This window comes from Talpa occidentalis, unplaced genomic scaffold, assembly GCF_014898055.3.
Source record: "Talpa occidentalis isolate TD23 unplaced genomic scaffold, MPIMG_talOcc4v2.1 talOcc4.7, whole genome shotgun sequence".
Lineage (NCBI taxonomy): Eukaryota > Metazoa > Chordata > Mammalia > Eulipotyphla > Talpidae > Talpa > Talpa occidentalis.
The window spans coordinates 3,474,569-3,490,702 of NW_023605083.1; the positions used below are offsets into that span (position 1 = coordinate 3,474,569).

The window sequence follows — 16,134 nt, forward strand, 5'->3', positions numbered from 1 at the left end:
ACGTCCCGAGGAACTCTGGGCTGGGACACAGAGAAGGGATGACAGACCCCCCCCCACCCCCCCACCCCCATGGGCTTCTTCAGCTTCCCTACTAGGCCCCAGAACCAGAGGCCGGCGGGCTTTAGCACCCTGTTTTGCAGCCCCAACTCAAGAGCCGTCCTCTTCAGAAGATGGCGAGGGCACCAGCTCGGGCGGTGTGGAGGGCACAGTGTGCAGCTGGGGTGCTTCCTGGGGTGCAGTTCCGGAAACAGGGCTTTAGCGCAGGGGCACGGGGAAACGGGTACACAGCCTCCCCCCACCGGGCAAGGGGCGGCCGCGGTGCCCAGGTCTGGGTGACACGCTCTTGCTCCGGGCCCTCATGCGCTCCTTGGGGGGCGTGTGAAGGCAGAGCCGCAGGAAAGGGAGAGGCCCTTCCCCCGGAAGCCCTGTCTGGGCAGGGCTGGCGGGCCCTGCAGCCAACTGCGGTCATGGAGCGGGGCTCACAGATTGACTCAGACTGGGGGGCTCCGGCCGGGCCGAGGGCGGGCGGGCGGGCACTGGGCACGGCAGGGAGTAAGGCAGCCTCCACAGTGGCTCCACTCCGCCTGGCACAGAGCCCCTGGGCCGTGGCCATCGCCGCAGGCATGGGGAGCCCCTCACACACTGCGGGGGGCTCCTGCTACCTCTGGACGATGTCACTGATCTCTTTCACAGAGCTGAGGAGTTTGCTGAAGTCCTGAGTAGCCGCTGGGCCACTCCCCGCGCTCGCCGGGCAGATCTGAAGCTCCCGGAGGTTATTCTCCAGTTTGTTGATGGCCTCCCGGAAGGCGAATTTGTTCCTCATTTGCTGGATGGAGTCCACGTAGCTCACGCAGAACGTGTAGAGGTTCTTGCCGGCCTCCAGCACGGCGCTGTGGCTGGCCATCTGCTCGGAGTTCCTGGAGATGGCGAGGCACAGGGCCTCGGTGCCGTCCAGGACCACGCCCTTGGTGATGGCCCCGCTGCTGAGCCGCTCCGGGGGCTGCCGGGTTTTCCGGAGAGACACGCGGGTGGATATGAGCGGGATGAAGGCGGTGGAGGACGGCTGCTCCCCTGCCAGGGCAGAGGCGGCCTGGGGCGCCGTGGAGGGAGTGGCGCCCGGGCTGGTGGGGGCCCCCGCCGGCTTGGTGGACGACAGTGGCTTTGGCATGGACGGGACAGGCTTTTTGCCGGCCTCTCCCAGTGGGCTGGCTTTGGCGGCATCGTTGCTCGCCGCATCCACAAGCAGGGCGGTGGGCTTGGCCTTCCCGCCGGGGCCGGCCTCCCCGGCTTTGCCCCCCGAGGCTGGTGGGGGGGGCGGGGGGGCAGGCTTGAGCTTGGACACCTTCCCCTTGTCTCTTCCAGGGGACTCGGAAGAGGGCTTGTGCCTCCTCACCCTGGGCTCCTCGGTGGGGGCCTTGCTGGCTCCCCCAGAAGAGCCTGGCCCTGCCCTGCCGGTGGGGGGTGCCGGCTCGGAGGTGGCGGGTGTCCCCAAGGCCCCTGGCTTCCCGGCCTCGTCCTTGTGGGGAAGGCCGGAGGAAGGCGCCCCCACGGCCTGCCTGCGGTGCAGCTTTGGAGTCAGGCTGGGGGGGCTGGAGCCCGGGCTGGACTCTGCCGCGTCCTTGAAGACCTCGTCAGCTGCTTCCTCCACCTTCTTCACCAACCTGGGCGGGGGGGTGACCGTGCCTCTGGCCACCTGGTCACACCTGTTCTCACTTGCCCGCTTCCTCGGCAGAGCCGGCTTCTCGCTTCTGCGCCCTCCAAACGTGGACGAGTCAAACTGCCTTCCCGTGGACGGCAGGCCCCGGGGCAGCGTGACCGACCTCCACTCGGCGTCGCCGGCCCCGTGGGGCACGCAGGAGGCGGAGCAGGACCTCAGGAAGCGCTTGCTGGCACTGCTGCCACTCTCCTCCTCTCCGGCCGCTAACCGGCCGCCGGTCAGGGTGCTGGACTTTTTCCACAGGTGAGGAGACCGGAAGCCCGCAGCCCCTGCCTCCCGGAAGGCGCCATTGGGGACGCCGGCCCCGCCGCCGGGCTTGGAGGACCTGGCCGGCTCGGCCGCGTCCGGGGCTGAAAGCGCCAGCGCCCCGTTGCTGACCTCTCGGCTCTCGTCCTCGGCGGCGCCCCTGCGCTCGGGCTGGCCGTCCATCTCCCGGAAGGAGCTGCTGCGTTTGGGAGGGGCCGGAGCGGTTTTCTTCTTCTTCTTGATCAGGGCGCTGAACAAGTTGGTCTTCTTGTCTTTCGGGAGAAGGCGCTCGTCTTCGTTCACACTGCCGTCCTGCAGACCCCGCTCTTTTCGAGGGAGCAACGGAGACACAGCGGGCTCGTGGTCCAGAGCATCTGAAACACAGCAGGAAGAGCTGAACAACTCCTGGGAGGGCCGAGGGAGGGGCTTGGGGGAGGCCAGAGGTAGCTGACAGGCCTGACCACCCCCTTCACCACTCACTGGTTACCAGGCCCAGCACCTCCCTTCTGTTCTCGGTTTTCTCATCTATAAAATGAGGATGGGGACTTCCCGGTGGCACAGCGGGTTGAGCACTGCGCTGTGAAGCTGTCTGCAGCCTCTGCAGCAAGGGTTCGATTCCCAGCCGGTCAGGGAGAAACCCACATCGCACAGCAGACCTCTCCTGTCTCGCCCCCTGCTCCCCTCAGCAGTGTCTTCAGTCCATCTGCCTGTCCTGCTCCCCGCTCTGTCTCTGGTGAATCCTCTCACCCTCTGGCGCCTCTGACCTGTACCCCAGTTCTTGTATAAGTAAATAAAATCTAAAAAAAAAAAAAAAAAATAACTGCAACTGATATTAAAAATTATTTAAAAAATATTAAACCTGGAATTTCCATATAATATATTTAAAAAAAAAGAGGATGGTAGCCTAGGGGTTAAGTCTCAGTGCTATCACCCATATGGCCTAAGTTCAATCCCTGGTCAGGGAGCTACCCACATGGCGCAGCAGACCTCTCCTGCCTCGCCTGCTGCTCCCCTCAGCAGTGTATTTCAGTAGATCCGCCTGTTCTGCTCCCCACTCTGTCTCTGGTGATTCCTCTCACCCCCTAGACCTCTGGCCTACACCCCAGTTCTTTTTTTTTTTTTTTAAAGATTTATTTATTTATACAAACACTGGGTACAGTCAGAAGCACGGGAGGGTGAGAGAATTCACCAGAGCCAGAGCGGGGAACAGAACAGGCAGACTGACTAAATACACTGCTGAGGGGAGCAGCGGGTAAGACAGGAAAGGTCTGTGCACCATGTGGGACCCTTGCCAGTGGCTGGGGATCGAACCAGTGCTGCAGAGGCTGCGGGCTGCTTTGCAGCCCAGCGCGGAACTGCTGCACCACCAGGGGAGGCCCTACACCCCAGTTCTTACACACACACACACACACACACACGACAGGTATGCCGTAAGAAGTCCTCACATCACTGAAAACATAAAAAAAAAAATCAAAACAAGGCTGCCTACCCTTCTCCTGGCTGGGAGAAGGCGCTAAGGCGGCAGATGGGGCACGGCACAGATGCTGGCACGTTTCTTAGTAGCGTGAGCTGTCATGTTACATTAGCAAATGCTTAGGCCTCTCACTTTGAAGGTGGCAGAACCAAAAACCAGGACACCTGGCCCCTTACCCCCTACAAGTGTCGTCAAAGCACAGTCCCCTCAACCCACTCTCTGGAGTGAGGAACCGTGAAGGAGGCAAAGTCAGGACCTGCCTGCAGCCCCAGAGGCCTCCGCAGGGCCAGAGAGGAAATCTTTAATGGGCATTACTTACATATGAACAGTAGCTGCTAATAATCGCTCTGGTGTTGCCCAGCTCCCACTAGGGAATGAGGGTGTTCCCTTAGAGGGTGGCTGTCAGCACCCGCAGGGAGCAGAGGGGTAGGGCTTTCACCAGAACACCAGGACGCCTGAGTCCGAAGGCCAGGCCTCCTGAAACCATCACCCAGCAGGAGGGAGATGAGGTGTAGCACTAGTTCTGGGCTCAATAGCTAATCGGCGCTCCTGGCTCCCCAGGGACCATGTGAGAAGATGCCCCAGGAGAAGATGCCGGGTCTGGGCGAACATGGGTGCTTCCTGGGCTCTGAGTAAGTCCCAGGTTTCCACCCCCCCGCCCCGAGATGGGACTCCTTAAAGTCACCACTCACAGGCGGCAGAGGGGTCTGGGCTTTGGACAGCCCACACGCGCAGCTTCCGAAGTGGGCCGAGCAGCAGCCCAGGGTGGTGGGGGAAGAAGGCAGTTGAATCTAGTTCAAGTTCTTATGTACACTTTCAAAGTGTGCACTTGTGGAACATTTTCTAAGTATATATTTGTGCAAAAGCTCAGGTACGTAGTACAGATAGCTATAGAAAGGGGAACGTTCAACTTTCTTTTTCTATGAACGTGCGTATACAATGAAGAACACTGACTATCAGGCCTACGGATTCTGCTGTGGCTGAATGCCCAGAATTCCGCTGTGTCCTGGTCTCTCCCACTCACACAGGGCATTGCCCGGGCACCTTGACCAAGGCCGGTGCTCGGCCCACCTCCGGCCCGTGGCCCAGTGGGTCTGCAGCAGACTTTGGGGCTGCTGGTGGGGGTGGGAGGCTCTGCTGCCCGAGATCAGTGTTGGCAGAGTTTCCTGAGAGCAACGTGAGGCCCCTCCCTGATGATGCAGGGAAAAGCCCCCAGAAGACGCTGCTCGGCGGCCACGGGGCCAGCTCCGCGCGGGGTGTCCCCGAGCACTCCGCATCAGCGCTTTCCTTCAGTTCAGCACTTGCTACTGCAGTAGCTGCCCTGAAGGAGCAATGCAGGTGCCGGGAACAGTGCGTGGAGAGAGGGGTGCGTGTCTCAGCAGCTCTCTCAGGCACCGCCGCCTGGTGGCCCAAAGCTGCTGTGGGAAGGCGCACCTTCCTGTGGTCCATGCCAGACCCCACATGGCCTCTGTCCACCCTCCCTGGGCCTCTGTGGGGTGGGGCTGGGCAGGGAGGGACATACCAGGCTCTCCCGCCCCCCTGGAGTGGGGTGCCTCGGGCATGTCGGTGGTGTCTCTGTGCTCCGCCGCTCTTCTGGAGGTTCTGGTCTTGGTGGGCAGCTCGGGAGCCTGCAGCAAGGAGCCTGCGCCGCCGCGCGTGCCCTTCTTCCCCAGCTCCTTCTCCACTTCTAAGAACCAACAAAAACAAAACCCAGCAGCATCAGTACCGGCGGCACCTTATATGCTGATTACTGTTTCTTTCAGAACTGACAGCAGCCTAGGTGCTGCCACAGAAGAGGGAGGTGCTGAAGAAACGCTGCTCTGGCATTCTGCAGAGGCTCTGGATGCGAGGGCGGCACAGCACTCGGCACCCCGCACAGCTTTCTGGGCACCCGCGGTCAGGAACAGGAACCCAGGGTGGGGCGTCCTGCACAGTCGGCCCCAGACTCACCTCTCCACCCGCAGGCACCGCGCCCATGGCCTTACCATCGGATATGCTGGACTCCTGGAACATCGTCTCAAAGGCTTGGTGGATCTCTGCGAAGGAGGGCCGGTCTGAGGGGTTCCACTGCCAACCTGAAGGGTGAGACCCACGTCAGACCACCCAGGAGGCTGTGCAGCTGGTTTGGGGCTAGCAATTCTCAAGGAAAAGACTGGAAATAGAAGCAGCATTCCAGTCCTGCCAACCATCTCTCACCATGACAAGGTAAAGTAACAAAGGCTACTGTGTCCTGTCACGGACACTGAACTTGGGAGGACTTCAGACACCGGCAGGAATACAGGCTGGAAAGGCCCGAGACGCGGACGGCAAGAACCGCACGTACAAATGTATTTTTTCCAACCCCCTTCTAGCAAGGGCGGAGTTACTGAGCCAAGCAGCTAGCCTTGTGGTTATCAAAGTCCAAATTCCTCCTTAGCAAAGAGACGCTGAGAAAATGGGTGGGGGGCACAGTGGAGGGTGGTGGAGGACATGGGGTGCTCTGGTGGTGGGTGGGGCGGTTCTCACACTTCTGCAGGGAGCAGAAATTCGTACAACTTGTTGTGGAAAACGACTTGAAAAATTCTACCAAAATTTAAAATGCAAAGAGCCCTCTGATGCAAAAGTTCAAATTCTAGAAGCACCAGGATAATCCAGAGGCACTTACGCGGGGGTGTTCATCCCCGCCCTGCTTGGAACGGGAAAAACCAAACAAATGTGTGAAACACTGTTCATCAAGGGGGCTGGGTCGGTGATTAAATCATTTAAGGGGTGTTACTCAAATACAAGGAGGAGTGGAAGGCGCGAGACCTCTGGCGTACAGACATGGAAAGATGGAAAGATGTGCCTGTTACACTACCAAGTGCAATAAAAGTTGAAGGGATACACACACACACACACACACACAGAGAGAGAGAGAGAGAGAGAGAGAGAGAGAGAGAGAGAGAAATCATTCGTGGGGCAGTGGGTGGGGGAAAAAAAAAATCATCTCCTCACTTTTATATGTAAAATAAAGCCTTTGGGATAAATGCCACAGGGTCCTGACCTACTCCAGCAGGGTGTGGGAAGGGCCAGGAATTTGTATTTCCTAACAAGGACCTCAGGTTTGGGATGCATCAGTCCCATTTTTGTATTAAAAACAAAGACCCTGGGCCTCCCCTGGTGGCACACGCGGTTGAGCGCCGTGCTGTGAAGCTGTCCGCAGCCTCTGCAGCGCCGGTTCAATCCCTGCTGGCCAGCGAGAGTCCCACATGGCGAGCAGACCTCTCCTGTCCCGCCCACTGCTCCCCTCAGCAGTGTGTTTCATCAGTCTGCCCGTTCTGTTCCCAGCTCTGTCTCTGGTGAATCTTCTCACCCTCCTGCGTATCTGACCGGTACCCCAGTTCTTGTATAAATAAATAAATCTTTAAACAAAACAAAACGAAACAAAAACAAAGACCCAGACACCAAAGAAATGTGCATGGAAACACTGGAAAGAATGGAAAAGCATGTATGACCCATCCCGTTAGCTGCTCCTGCCGAGGGCAGGCACCTGGGAGCCTTGAGGGTCTGGGGTTGGGGTGGGGGGACTCACATGCGCGCATGAGCTCGTAGACCTTCTCTGGGCAGCCTTCGGGGCGCTCCATGCGATAGTCCTTCTCCAGCAGCTCATACACCTGGGACAGGTCAATCCCAGGGTAAGGTGACATGCCGTAGGTAGCAATTTCCCAGAGCAATACTCCAAACGCTGAAAGAGAGAGGGGTGGGGCGTAAGATTCAGCCATACCCCAGCGGCTCCCGGCTTGCAGCAGCAGCAGGCGGGGCTGACATCGCCCCAGGCTCTTAATCACCAGCAGCCCAGGGCAGGGGAGAGGACGTCCCATGTACTCACTGCCACAGACTAAAACTCGCTGACCGGGAGGACAGGCCTGGGTTACCTGGCCCCCTCAGGTCTTACAGATAAAGTGACCACCGGCTGGGGCATGATGTGGTGGAATACCTGGGGCTGGGCATTCGGAGGCCATTCTGCACGTAGCTCCACCGCTCACCCCTACGGCAGGCCCTCTCCTTGCCGGGCAGACAAGGTTATCTCCAGGGCCCTTCCAACTCAAAAATGTCACTAGAATCTTATGGAATCTTTCAAAGTTTTGAAATCCCAGCTCCCACTAAAGGCTTTTTCTGGAGAAGCGGGTAATTTGGGGCTGGGGCAGTGAGTGAAACAGAAGTGTCTGGCTCCAAACAGCGCAGATACCAGCGAAGACCACAGGCCTCGTGGGAGGGCAGGAAACCGCAGGACGGAACTACAAAAGCCTACCTGGGGGCCACCGGAGGATTAGGACACCAGCTCAGCTGGCAAGGAAACCAAGGTTTACCCCTCTTTCCTATGTGAGCTACGCTCCCAAATAACCTGAAGTTTCTTCTTTTGAGAGTGTTGCGCTCAAGAGGAGTAAGGGGTGCGAAGTCGCTACCTGGCCACCCCGATAACCTGGCTGATCTAGGCAGTGGGTGTCAGTAACCACCAAAGTCACAAAAGAGAGAAAAATCCAGATCATGTACAGACTGACGAGAAAGCACACCTTGGCCTGGTAAGCGCTCTTACTACCAGAGAGGCCAAGCCTGAATGCGACCGAGCTGTCCAGCCGCCCCCGCCCGGCCCGGAACACTGAAGACAGGGGAGCGGATCAGAGGCCACCACGAGGGTGTCGTGAGCAAAATCCAGAACGTGGACAGCTTCAAAGGCCAAGTAACAGGATTTCTTCAACAATAAACAGCCAGGGAAATAACGAGAGGGAGAAAAAGTCAGAGGTCAGCAGAGACGCGAGCCCGCTGTGCTGTGAGAATCACACCAATCAAACAGGCTGTAAAAAAATCACTACGACGCAAGTGGAAATCCGCATCCCGGATACTTGGTACCAGTCAGAAAGGACTGTTTTCAGACGACGGGCAACGTGGTCATTTGAATAACAACATTGTCTTGAGGAGACTCATGACACGAACAAGGTAACATTATTTGGACAAAATAGTATGATGTCTGGGATTTGTTTCAAAGTGACAAGGCCGGGAGGAGCGCCGAGGCGTCAGGGGTGACAGCCACTGGCCCTCACTGCTCCGTCTCCCCCAGCGCAACTTACACTTGGCCAAAAAAAGTCTGTTTGAAAGGTAAAAATAAAACGCCAGCCAGGAGGCTGCAGAGGGCAGTCTGCATCTGCAACTTACGGCGCAAACGGACCGGAGTCGAGGCTGGGGTGTGGGTGGGGGTGTGCCTCTGCTGCCTGCGGGGCTGGCCCGTGGCCCCCAACACCCCGTGAGCAGACGTGGGAGACAGAAAGACGGCAGGACTGTTACTGCTCATTTGAATTACTTTGCAAGAAAAAGCTCACTTTTCTTTCATTTTGGAGAGAAAACAGGAGAAAGGATTTGAAAGAAAAAATAAAGAAAGGGACAGTGACAGGGAGAACGCTCGGGCAGGGCCTGGCCGGCGAGGCAGCCCCGAGCAGCAGCCCTTACCCCAGACGTCGGACTTGATGGAGAACTTGTTGTAGGCCAGGCTCTCGGGCGCGGTCCACTTGATGGGGAACTTGGCCCCGGCATGGGCTGTGTACGTGTCCCCCGTCATTAACCTGCTCAGGCCGAAATCCGCCACCTTTACCAAGTGGTTTTCCCCTACCAGGCAGTTCCGGGCAGCCAGGTCTCTGGGAAGGAAAAGTGCACCCGTGAGCGTCCCGGCCAGCTCCCCAGCTTCCCAAGCCCCCCTGCAAGTGCAGGTGGGATGTCCACAATGGAAACTGAGTCTGGTCCCCTAGAAACTAGCTTAGCGCCCCACCAGGAACAGAGGCTGCCCTCAGCACCTGCCTCCGCTCCCACCGCAGGGACAAGCAGCAGAGGGGACGCTAGGAGCCTGCTCCCTGGCCCCACGACTTGGAGCCAGTTAATTACCTTGGGACTCAGGTACCTCATCCGTAAAATGAAGGTGATAACAGCGTCTGCCTCTTAGGGCTGGTGCGAGTGTCAATGAATGAATATGGAAACTGGTCTGACCGACGCCTGGAGAACAGTAAGTGTCGCCTCATCACCACCGCACACGGGCGGGCCAGGGACAAGCAAGGGCCAGCCCCGGATGGCGTGAAGCCGACACCAGCATGAGTTGCCACGGTCCCATCCAGACTTCAGAGGACAAGCGGAAATAAAGCCACAGCGTTCCCTACCCAAGCAGCGCTTCTGTCCCCTCCTTCCTCACGCTCATCCAAACCTACCCTGGAAACCGCCCCCGTGTAATCAGCTGCCGCCCGTCCCGTTCTCCCGGGGCGGGGGGCGTCCACTCTGGTTCGTGGACCTTAACCATGAAATCATGAGGCAAGCTGGAATGGAGAGGAAGCCGCAGCTTAAGGAGATGGCTGCGCCAGACAGCCCGATCACCCGCAATCAGAAATTAAAGAGAGAAGAGCCGTGCCTAACAGGATTTAGGTGAAGAGTTTTACGTTTGCCTGAATGAAGACGAGACAGACCCGGCCATGCAAGGCAAACCAGAGTCAGGAATTCTCAATCTGCAGCCTCAGAGGCCTCGCTTCCCTGAGTGACAGGAGCACAGGAAATTTGTCCTACGAGCCCACGGGCGCACATGCCGCCCTCGCGCTGCGCTGGGAGTCTCACACACGGCCTCACGCCTGAGTTAATTGGGGAGGAAAGGTCAGCACGCTGGCGTGGAGAACGTCTTATACAACAGACTCCACCGAGCCCGTCAGGCTCCGTCCGGCACAGGCCAGCTCTGTGCTAGGAAGCCACTTGTGCCAGCCAAGAATGTGAAGACCAAGGTAATTGTGACGCGCTTGAAGGTCAAAGCACTCCAGGCTTTAAACCAACAGACACGCTTAATTTTAGACGGCACGCACACAGTTCTGACCATTGTGGAAATATCCCGGCGCCAGATGACAGCGAGGGAAGTGGAGAATGAAATGATAATGAAGAGGAAGGAGGGAAAACACAAGCAGCACAAAAATAAAACCCAGGGGGGGCTTTCCCGGTGGCGCAGCACTTGAGCGCTGGGTTGCGAGGCTGCCCGCAGCCTCTGCAGCGCCGGTTCGATCCCCGGCTGCTCCCCGGCCACCAAAGGAGGGTCCCACATGGCGCGCAGACCTCTCCTGCCGCCCGCTGCTCCCCTCAGCAGTGTCCTTCAGTCCTTCTGCCTGCTCTGCTCCCCGCTCTGGCTCTGGTGAATTCTCTCACCCTCCCGCGCTTCTGACTGTACCCAGTGTTTGTATAAATAAATAAATAAATAAATAAATAACTTAAAAAAATAAATAAATAAAACCCAGGCCCTGGCTTCTGCCTGCCTCGGGTTGGGGAGTGAGCCTGGCTGGCGAGGCCAGGACGGCAGGCGGCTGGGGCAGGGGGCGGGGTGCGCGGGGGCACAGCGAGCTGCGATCAGGAGCTGTGCAACTTCGTTTAATATCCCCCCTGGCGCAAAATGGTTCTGAAGTAGAATATTTCTTACCCCGGGATTAAGTGCTCCGCCAGTCCAGGGTCCGGGCCGGCTGGGTTAGTCCCGGCTGTGTGCCCAAAGCTGGCTCCGTCAGGAACCGAGTGCCGGCCTGCGTTCCGAGGCCCCGTGTGCTGCCAGCAATGAAGTTAGGGGCTGCTGCGCCACGCGACCTCGAAGGCCAGGGCTTTCCGTAAGGGCGCCCGGGCTCCAGGCGGGCTCCAGGGTTGTGGGAGGGCTGCTGCGCCAGGCTCCTACCTGTGGATGAAGTTTTTCTTCTCCAGGTACTCCATGGCGGACGAGATCTGAGTGGCCATGTAAAGCAGCACCACCGCATTCACCTCCTGCCGGTTACACTCTCGCAGGTAATCCAACAGGTTCCCATAGGTCATGAACTCAGTGATTATGTAGAAGGGGGGCTCCCGGGTGCAGACCCCTGCCAACAAGACATCGAGGGAGGCTTCAGACTGCTGCGCCTCTCCTGACAGGAAAGGAAAGGGCTGGCCCTAAGGAAAGGGCTTCTGAAGCGAGTTCTGACTCTGCCGGGTGCCCCAAGCCGACCCCAAACACCCGCACAAGGGGCCAGGCTACTCTTCCCTTCCTCTCAAGCCGGCAGACCTGAACCTCACAGGAGAGGCCCCCACCGAGTTCAGAAGCAGCAGTCAGGCTCACATTCAATGAGCCAATCACTGCTGGTCTACACCAGCCGGTCACGTCTGCTCACAGACCCCACGGGCAAAGGCACTCCAGAGAACCCCAAATTTCAGAGGCCAACCTGAGATCTGCACTGGGCGGCTTTTAGGTGTCAGTTCAAAATGAAAACCTCTCTCTCATGTGCGCAGACCCCACCCACAAAGGCCTCCGTCTGCCCAGGGATGAGCGAGAGAATGGAGGCACCAGCAGCCACACCCCTGGGGGCCCCGTGAAACTCTGGGGCTCTCCTTGGAGCTCTGCCTCACCGAGGAGCTGCACCAGGTTAGGGTGCTTGATCTCTTTCATTACTGCAGCTTCTTTCAAAAACTCTTCCACCTCCATGGTGTCCTCCTGCAGGAAAATAAGGAAGGGGTGAACTTATTTCAACACGGCAAGGAGCACCCGAGTGGTTGACACACCAATGAATGATGGCCCGGCCCACCCTTCCGACCACTCTGCTCTCGGCAGTCTCCGTGAGGCCCATGGCCGCCCCAGTGGCACGGTGACCCTCCGCTCTGGGGCTGGACGTCAACGTTTGGGGCAGCACGTCAGCGCGGTGAGAGCAGACTGTATTTCTGTCTATCCTTTGTGGGGCTTGTGGGCAGGGTGGGGAGACATGTACACAGGCAAATGCCATGGACGTGCTGCCGGTCCCTGAGGAATGCGTGGCTTCCAAGGGATCCTAAAATGCTTAACAGAGAAAAAAAAAATCACCTGAAGAACCTGGAAGGTGCCTGATTTAAGGGGAGCGACACTGGTTGACAGATGCACACTCGCGAGGAGGGACAAAGCTGGAGACAGGGCAGGCGCGGCGACATGCCGCTGCTTAGGATGCAGTGTCGCGGGGCTCGTAATGAAGCAATCACCACTCTCTGTCAGGTCAATTACTCAGGTTCTAAAATAACCCTCGCTCGCAGCTCCCCCGGCAAGAGGCTTGCAAGTGTCATCAGTCCCCGCCACGTCTCAGCAAGTCCACAGCATCGACATGCCAAGGGGCGGGGGGGCGCAAAGGCGCCAGCGGATGCCCAGAGCCGGTGGCGTGAGAGTCCCGCATTTCCTCACACACCCTCTGTCGAGGTTCGAGTCTGGGGAGCTGGGGTGCCAGGCTACACCGCAGCCTTTGCTGGGCGGATGGCGTAGCCCCGTGTAGACAGAGGACCACTGTCCTCACACTGGCCACTGAACCCGACGCAGGGGCGGGAGACGACGTGGTCTGTTCAGCTGCAAGAAGTCAGCCACCGAGGCAGAGAGTGAAGCAAGACCCCCCTCCGAGCTTCCACATGGAGCCTGAGTTCTCTGGGCAGAAAGACTGCGGGGGAGGTGGGGAGGGCACTCGGGGGCCAAGGAGCCACGGCGTCCTGGACGCACCCAGGAAGGCGTCCAGAGGACGAGGCAACCTTTACACGGCATTTGCTGGCTGTGGGCAATCGTGTCTACAAGCGAAGCGTGACCAGCAGAGTATGTGTCAACCCATTATCAGTTAGCTCTGGGCCATGAGGCTGAAACTCTGAAACAATTTATTGCTGCTCAAAAAGGGCGAGTTGCTCTTAATGTCGATTAAACCTCGCTGGTAGTCTCTGTGTCGAGCTGTGGGGGGCCGAGGAGGATGAGAACTCATCCCTGCCCACACCCCATTGGCTGTTTGATTCTTCTGAGTCCTCTCTGCTCCTTAACATGCTCAGCAGACCGTGGTTTCTGGCGGGGGTGCTCTGATTTACAGGGTGACTCACTAAGGTCAGGCAGGAGCGGGCACGGGCAGAGGCAGGGGGCAGGATTGGGGGCGTGAAGGAACCTGCTTGGCCAACTTGTTCAAAAAGACGCTCTAAACGAAGCTTTCTAGACAAGCAGACTTTTTCTTGTCTACAGTCCCACATTATAAACCACGTACAACGAAATAATTTCAGAAATATTCATTCATTCTTTTAGTTCTCAAAGAACCATGTCCTAGATCTTGAAAAACAAGCACATGCATAAGGAACAATACGGTCCTTTCTCTACAGAGACACACACAGAGCACACTCACAGAGACACACAACACACAGACACAAACACACACTCACTGAGACAATAGTATAAATACTCCTTTTTTTCCTTCCAGAAAACAAATCAGCGTGAGCTTGTCTCCCCCTGCTGGAATCAGACGAGTCTCTACTTCAACTAGCTCTGGCGCAGGGAGAAGGCCACTGTGCGCAGGGCCTCAACTGGGCAAGGTGGCCGGCCGAGGATGGCGCTCAGGCTGGCAGCGGTGGCTGCAGGGTGGCTCGCACATCACCTCACCAAGCTCTGCCGCTGCGGAACCACAGTGAGCTCCTCGCCGCTGCTGGCTCATCTGCTGAGAGGGGAGGCCGGCCGCATGGACCCCTTCTGCCCCGGGAGGGCCGCCACAGCCCGGAAGCAGTCGGCCTCCAGGCAGGGCACCTGCTGCCGTGCGGTTAGAAACACACATGGGCTCTTTCTGGAAAGGCACGAAAACCAAGGTGGAGGGCACCGTGTGTGTTCAGCGCATGTTTATGAAACTGGCAAAGGCTTGGGTACAATTTTAAAATCTTAACATTTTCAACAACATGGTTTTCCTTCAGTAGTAAACTCAGTTGGCTTATGAAGCTCAACGCCACAACTGGATCCACAGCTGCCTTTCCTGCTCTACCTCTTACAGAAGGAGAAAGACCGACTTTCAAACTTCTGGAAGCCAGAAACTTGTCTACAACTCGGGCCTCGTGTACCTGACAGCTGGCAGAGGCGCCCCGCTCGTCACACACCGCACAGGGAAGGTCGAGAAGGGGCTGCCGAGGACTGTCGAATTCATGCCCTCGGTTCCTGCTCAGGGGCCGTGCTGCCCTCCAGGGACCCCCCAGGGGCCAGCTGCTGCGGCTCTCTGGGTCCCCGCCCTGAGGGTGTAAGCCCAGTGTTGCCTAGGAGCCAGGGTTAAAGTGGGGCCTTGTGCCCCCTTCTGCTGGGAGACCCACTGCCCTGGAAGGGCCAGTCAGGAGGGCCTGGTACAAAGAGGCCAGACGGAAAGCCGGGGACAGGACCTTAGTGCCCCTCAGCTACAGTCTCTGGAGGTGAGAAGGAGGGGAGAGGTGATTTCCAAGGTGAATAAATGGGGTTTGTGCATATTTTTCATGGAGTACGAAGAATAAAAACCCGAGTGATGGGCCTCCCCGGTGGCGCAGCGGTTGAGTGCTGGGCTGCGAAGCTGCCTGCAGCCTCTGCAGCACCAGTTCAATCCCCGGCCAGCCAGGGAGCTACCCACATGGCGCGCAGACCTCTCCTGCCATGCCCGCTGCTCCCCTCAGCAGTGTATTTCGTCAGTCTGCCTGCTCTGCTCCCCGCTCTGGCTCTGGTGAATTCTCTCGCCCTCTCGCGCTTCTGACTGTGCCCAGTGCTTGTATAAGTAAATAAATAAATCTTTTAAAAAATGTATAAAAAATAAAACCAACAGACAATGAACAACAACAGGAGATGGTGGCACGGGACACCTGTACCCAACGCTGCTGCTGCTGCACACCTGCTCCTGTCTCCTCGGCCTGGAACGTGGGGATGTGGCTGTCGTGGGGATGGAAGGGGATGCTGTGGGCTCTCAGCTCTGCCAGCTCGGCAGCAGCTCGGCAACTTCAGTCGTCACTGGAGTCAGCACCCACTCCGAGGGCTCAGCTCCCAGTGTGGAGAGAAATGGACACTCATCTTACCAGACAAGCGGGAAGTGGAGGCTGGAGAGGGAGTGTGCAGGGTGAGGGGAGGAGGGGCGAGCGATGGCGCAGGTGCTCGAGGGAGGGACGCCTTCTCGTCTCCCTAGTTATTGCTACTGTCAGTGGCCACTAGGAATGCATGCGACTAGATTCTGTAATTTTTTATTTAACAACTGTGAGACTATAGTTAATAAGGCTCTTAGGGACAATTGTTAAAACTATAATAAAAAGTTCAAGAATAATGATCTGGCAAGTACACTCCTAAGAGGCACACGCTCCAGACAATCTGACTCATTGGTATAAACTGAGGCCCCTCCTCTGGAACCCCCTTCCTCTGAATTCAGAAAACAAAGCCCCAGCTCCGGCTACTGGGGTGGGTTTGCTCCCACTTAAAGCTGGGCAAATTTTATCTCTTTTGAAAGCTTTTAAGCAAGCTTTCCTGAATTCTAGTGAATATGGTGCTTTTACTCTTAGTTTTGCAAATCCTGACAAGTGGGGGGGTAATGCCTGGGCCTTCCAGTTGCTCAAGCCGGTCCCAGCTGGTTTCTCTGTGCCTGGGCTCCAGTCCGGGGTCAGGTGGGGACTGCAGCCCAAGCACACCCCTCCCTGCTCTGGCCTGGTAGGCGGGCGACAGCCTGCGGCTGTTCTCAGTCTTCTTTTATTTAGGGATGTGGAACTACCCGCTGAGCCCCACACTCAGTGCACAGGTGGAGAGGCCCGCTGCCTCAAACCGTGGGTCCGGGCTTGCCAGCACAGCCACCTGTAAGCCTCTCACCCACTCATTCTCCTTCCCGCCCACATACCCTTCAAGGTGTCCTCCACTGCTTCCCAGACCCCACAAGCCCTTTGTGCCTTGACCTGCCAGCTTGGCCCACCTAGCCTC

The 16,134-nt window shown here is 57.7% G+C and overlaps 1 protein-coding gene across 3 annotated transcripts in view; it reads right to left on the reverse strand.

The window, feature by feature from the left end:
- Nucleotides 1-526: 526 nt before the first annotated feature.
- Nucleotides 527-16,134, reverse strand: part of ABL1 (ABL proto-oncogene 1, non-receptor tyrosine kinase) — a 99,016-nt gene continuing 83,408 nt past the window's right edge. For all 3 annotated transcript variants that reach the window (XM_037494075.2, XM_037494074.2, XM_037494076.1), the window contains 7 exons: nucleotides 11,829-11,913; nucleotides 11,128-11,305; nucleotides 8,901-9,085; nucleotides 6,988-7,140; nucleotides 5,423-5,512; nucleotides 4,960-5,124; nucleotides 527-2,337 (listed from right to left, as the gene is read on the reverse strand). In XM_037494075.2, coding sequence (XP_037349972.1) covers nucleotides 659-2,337; nucleotides 4,960-5,124; nucleotides 5,423-5,512; nucleotides 6,988-7,140; nucleotides 8,901-9,085; nucleotides 11,128-11,305; nucleotides 11,829-11,913 — 2,535 coding nt within the window. In that variant the 3' untranslated portion in view covers nucleotides 527-658. The remainder of the gene's footprint in view (nucleotides 2,338-4,959; nucleotides 5,125-5,422; nucleotides 5,513-6,987; nucleotides 7,141-8,900; nucleotides 9,086-11,127; nucleotides 11,306-11,828; nucleotides 11,914-16,134) is intronic.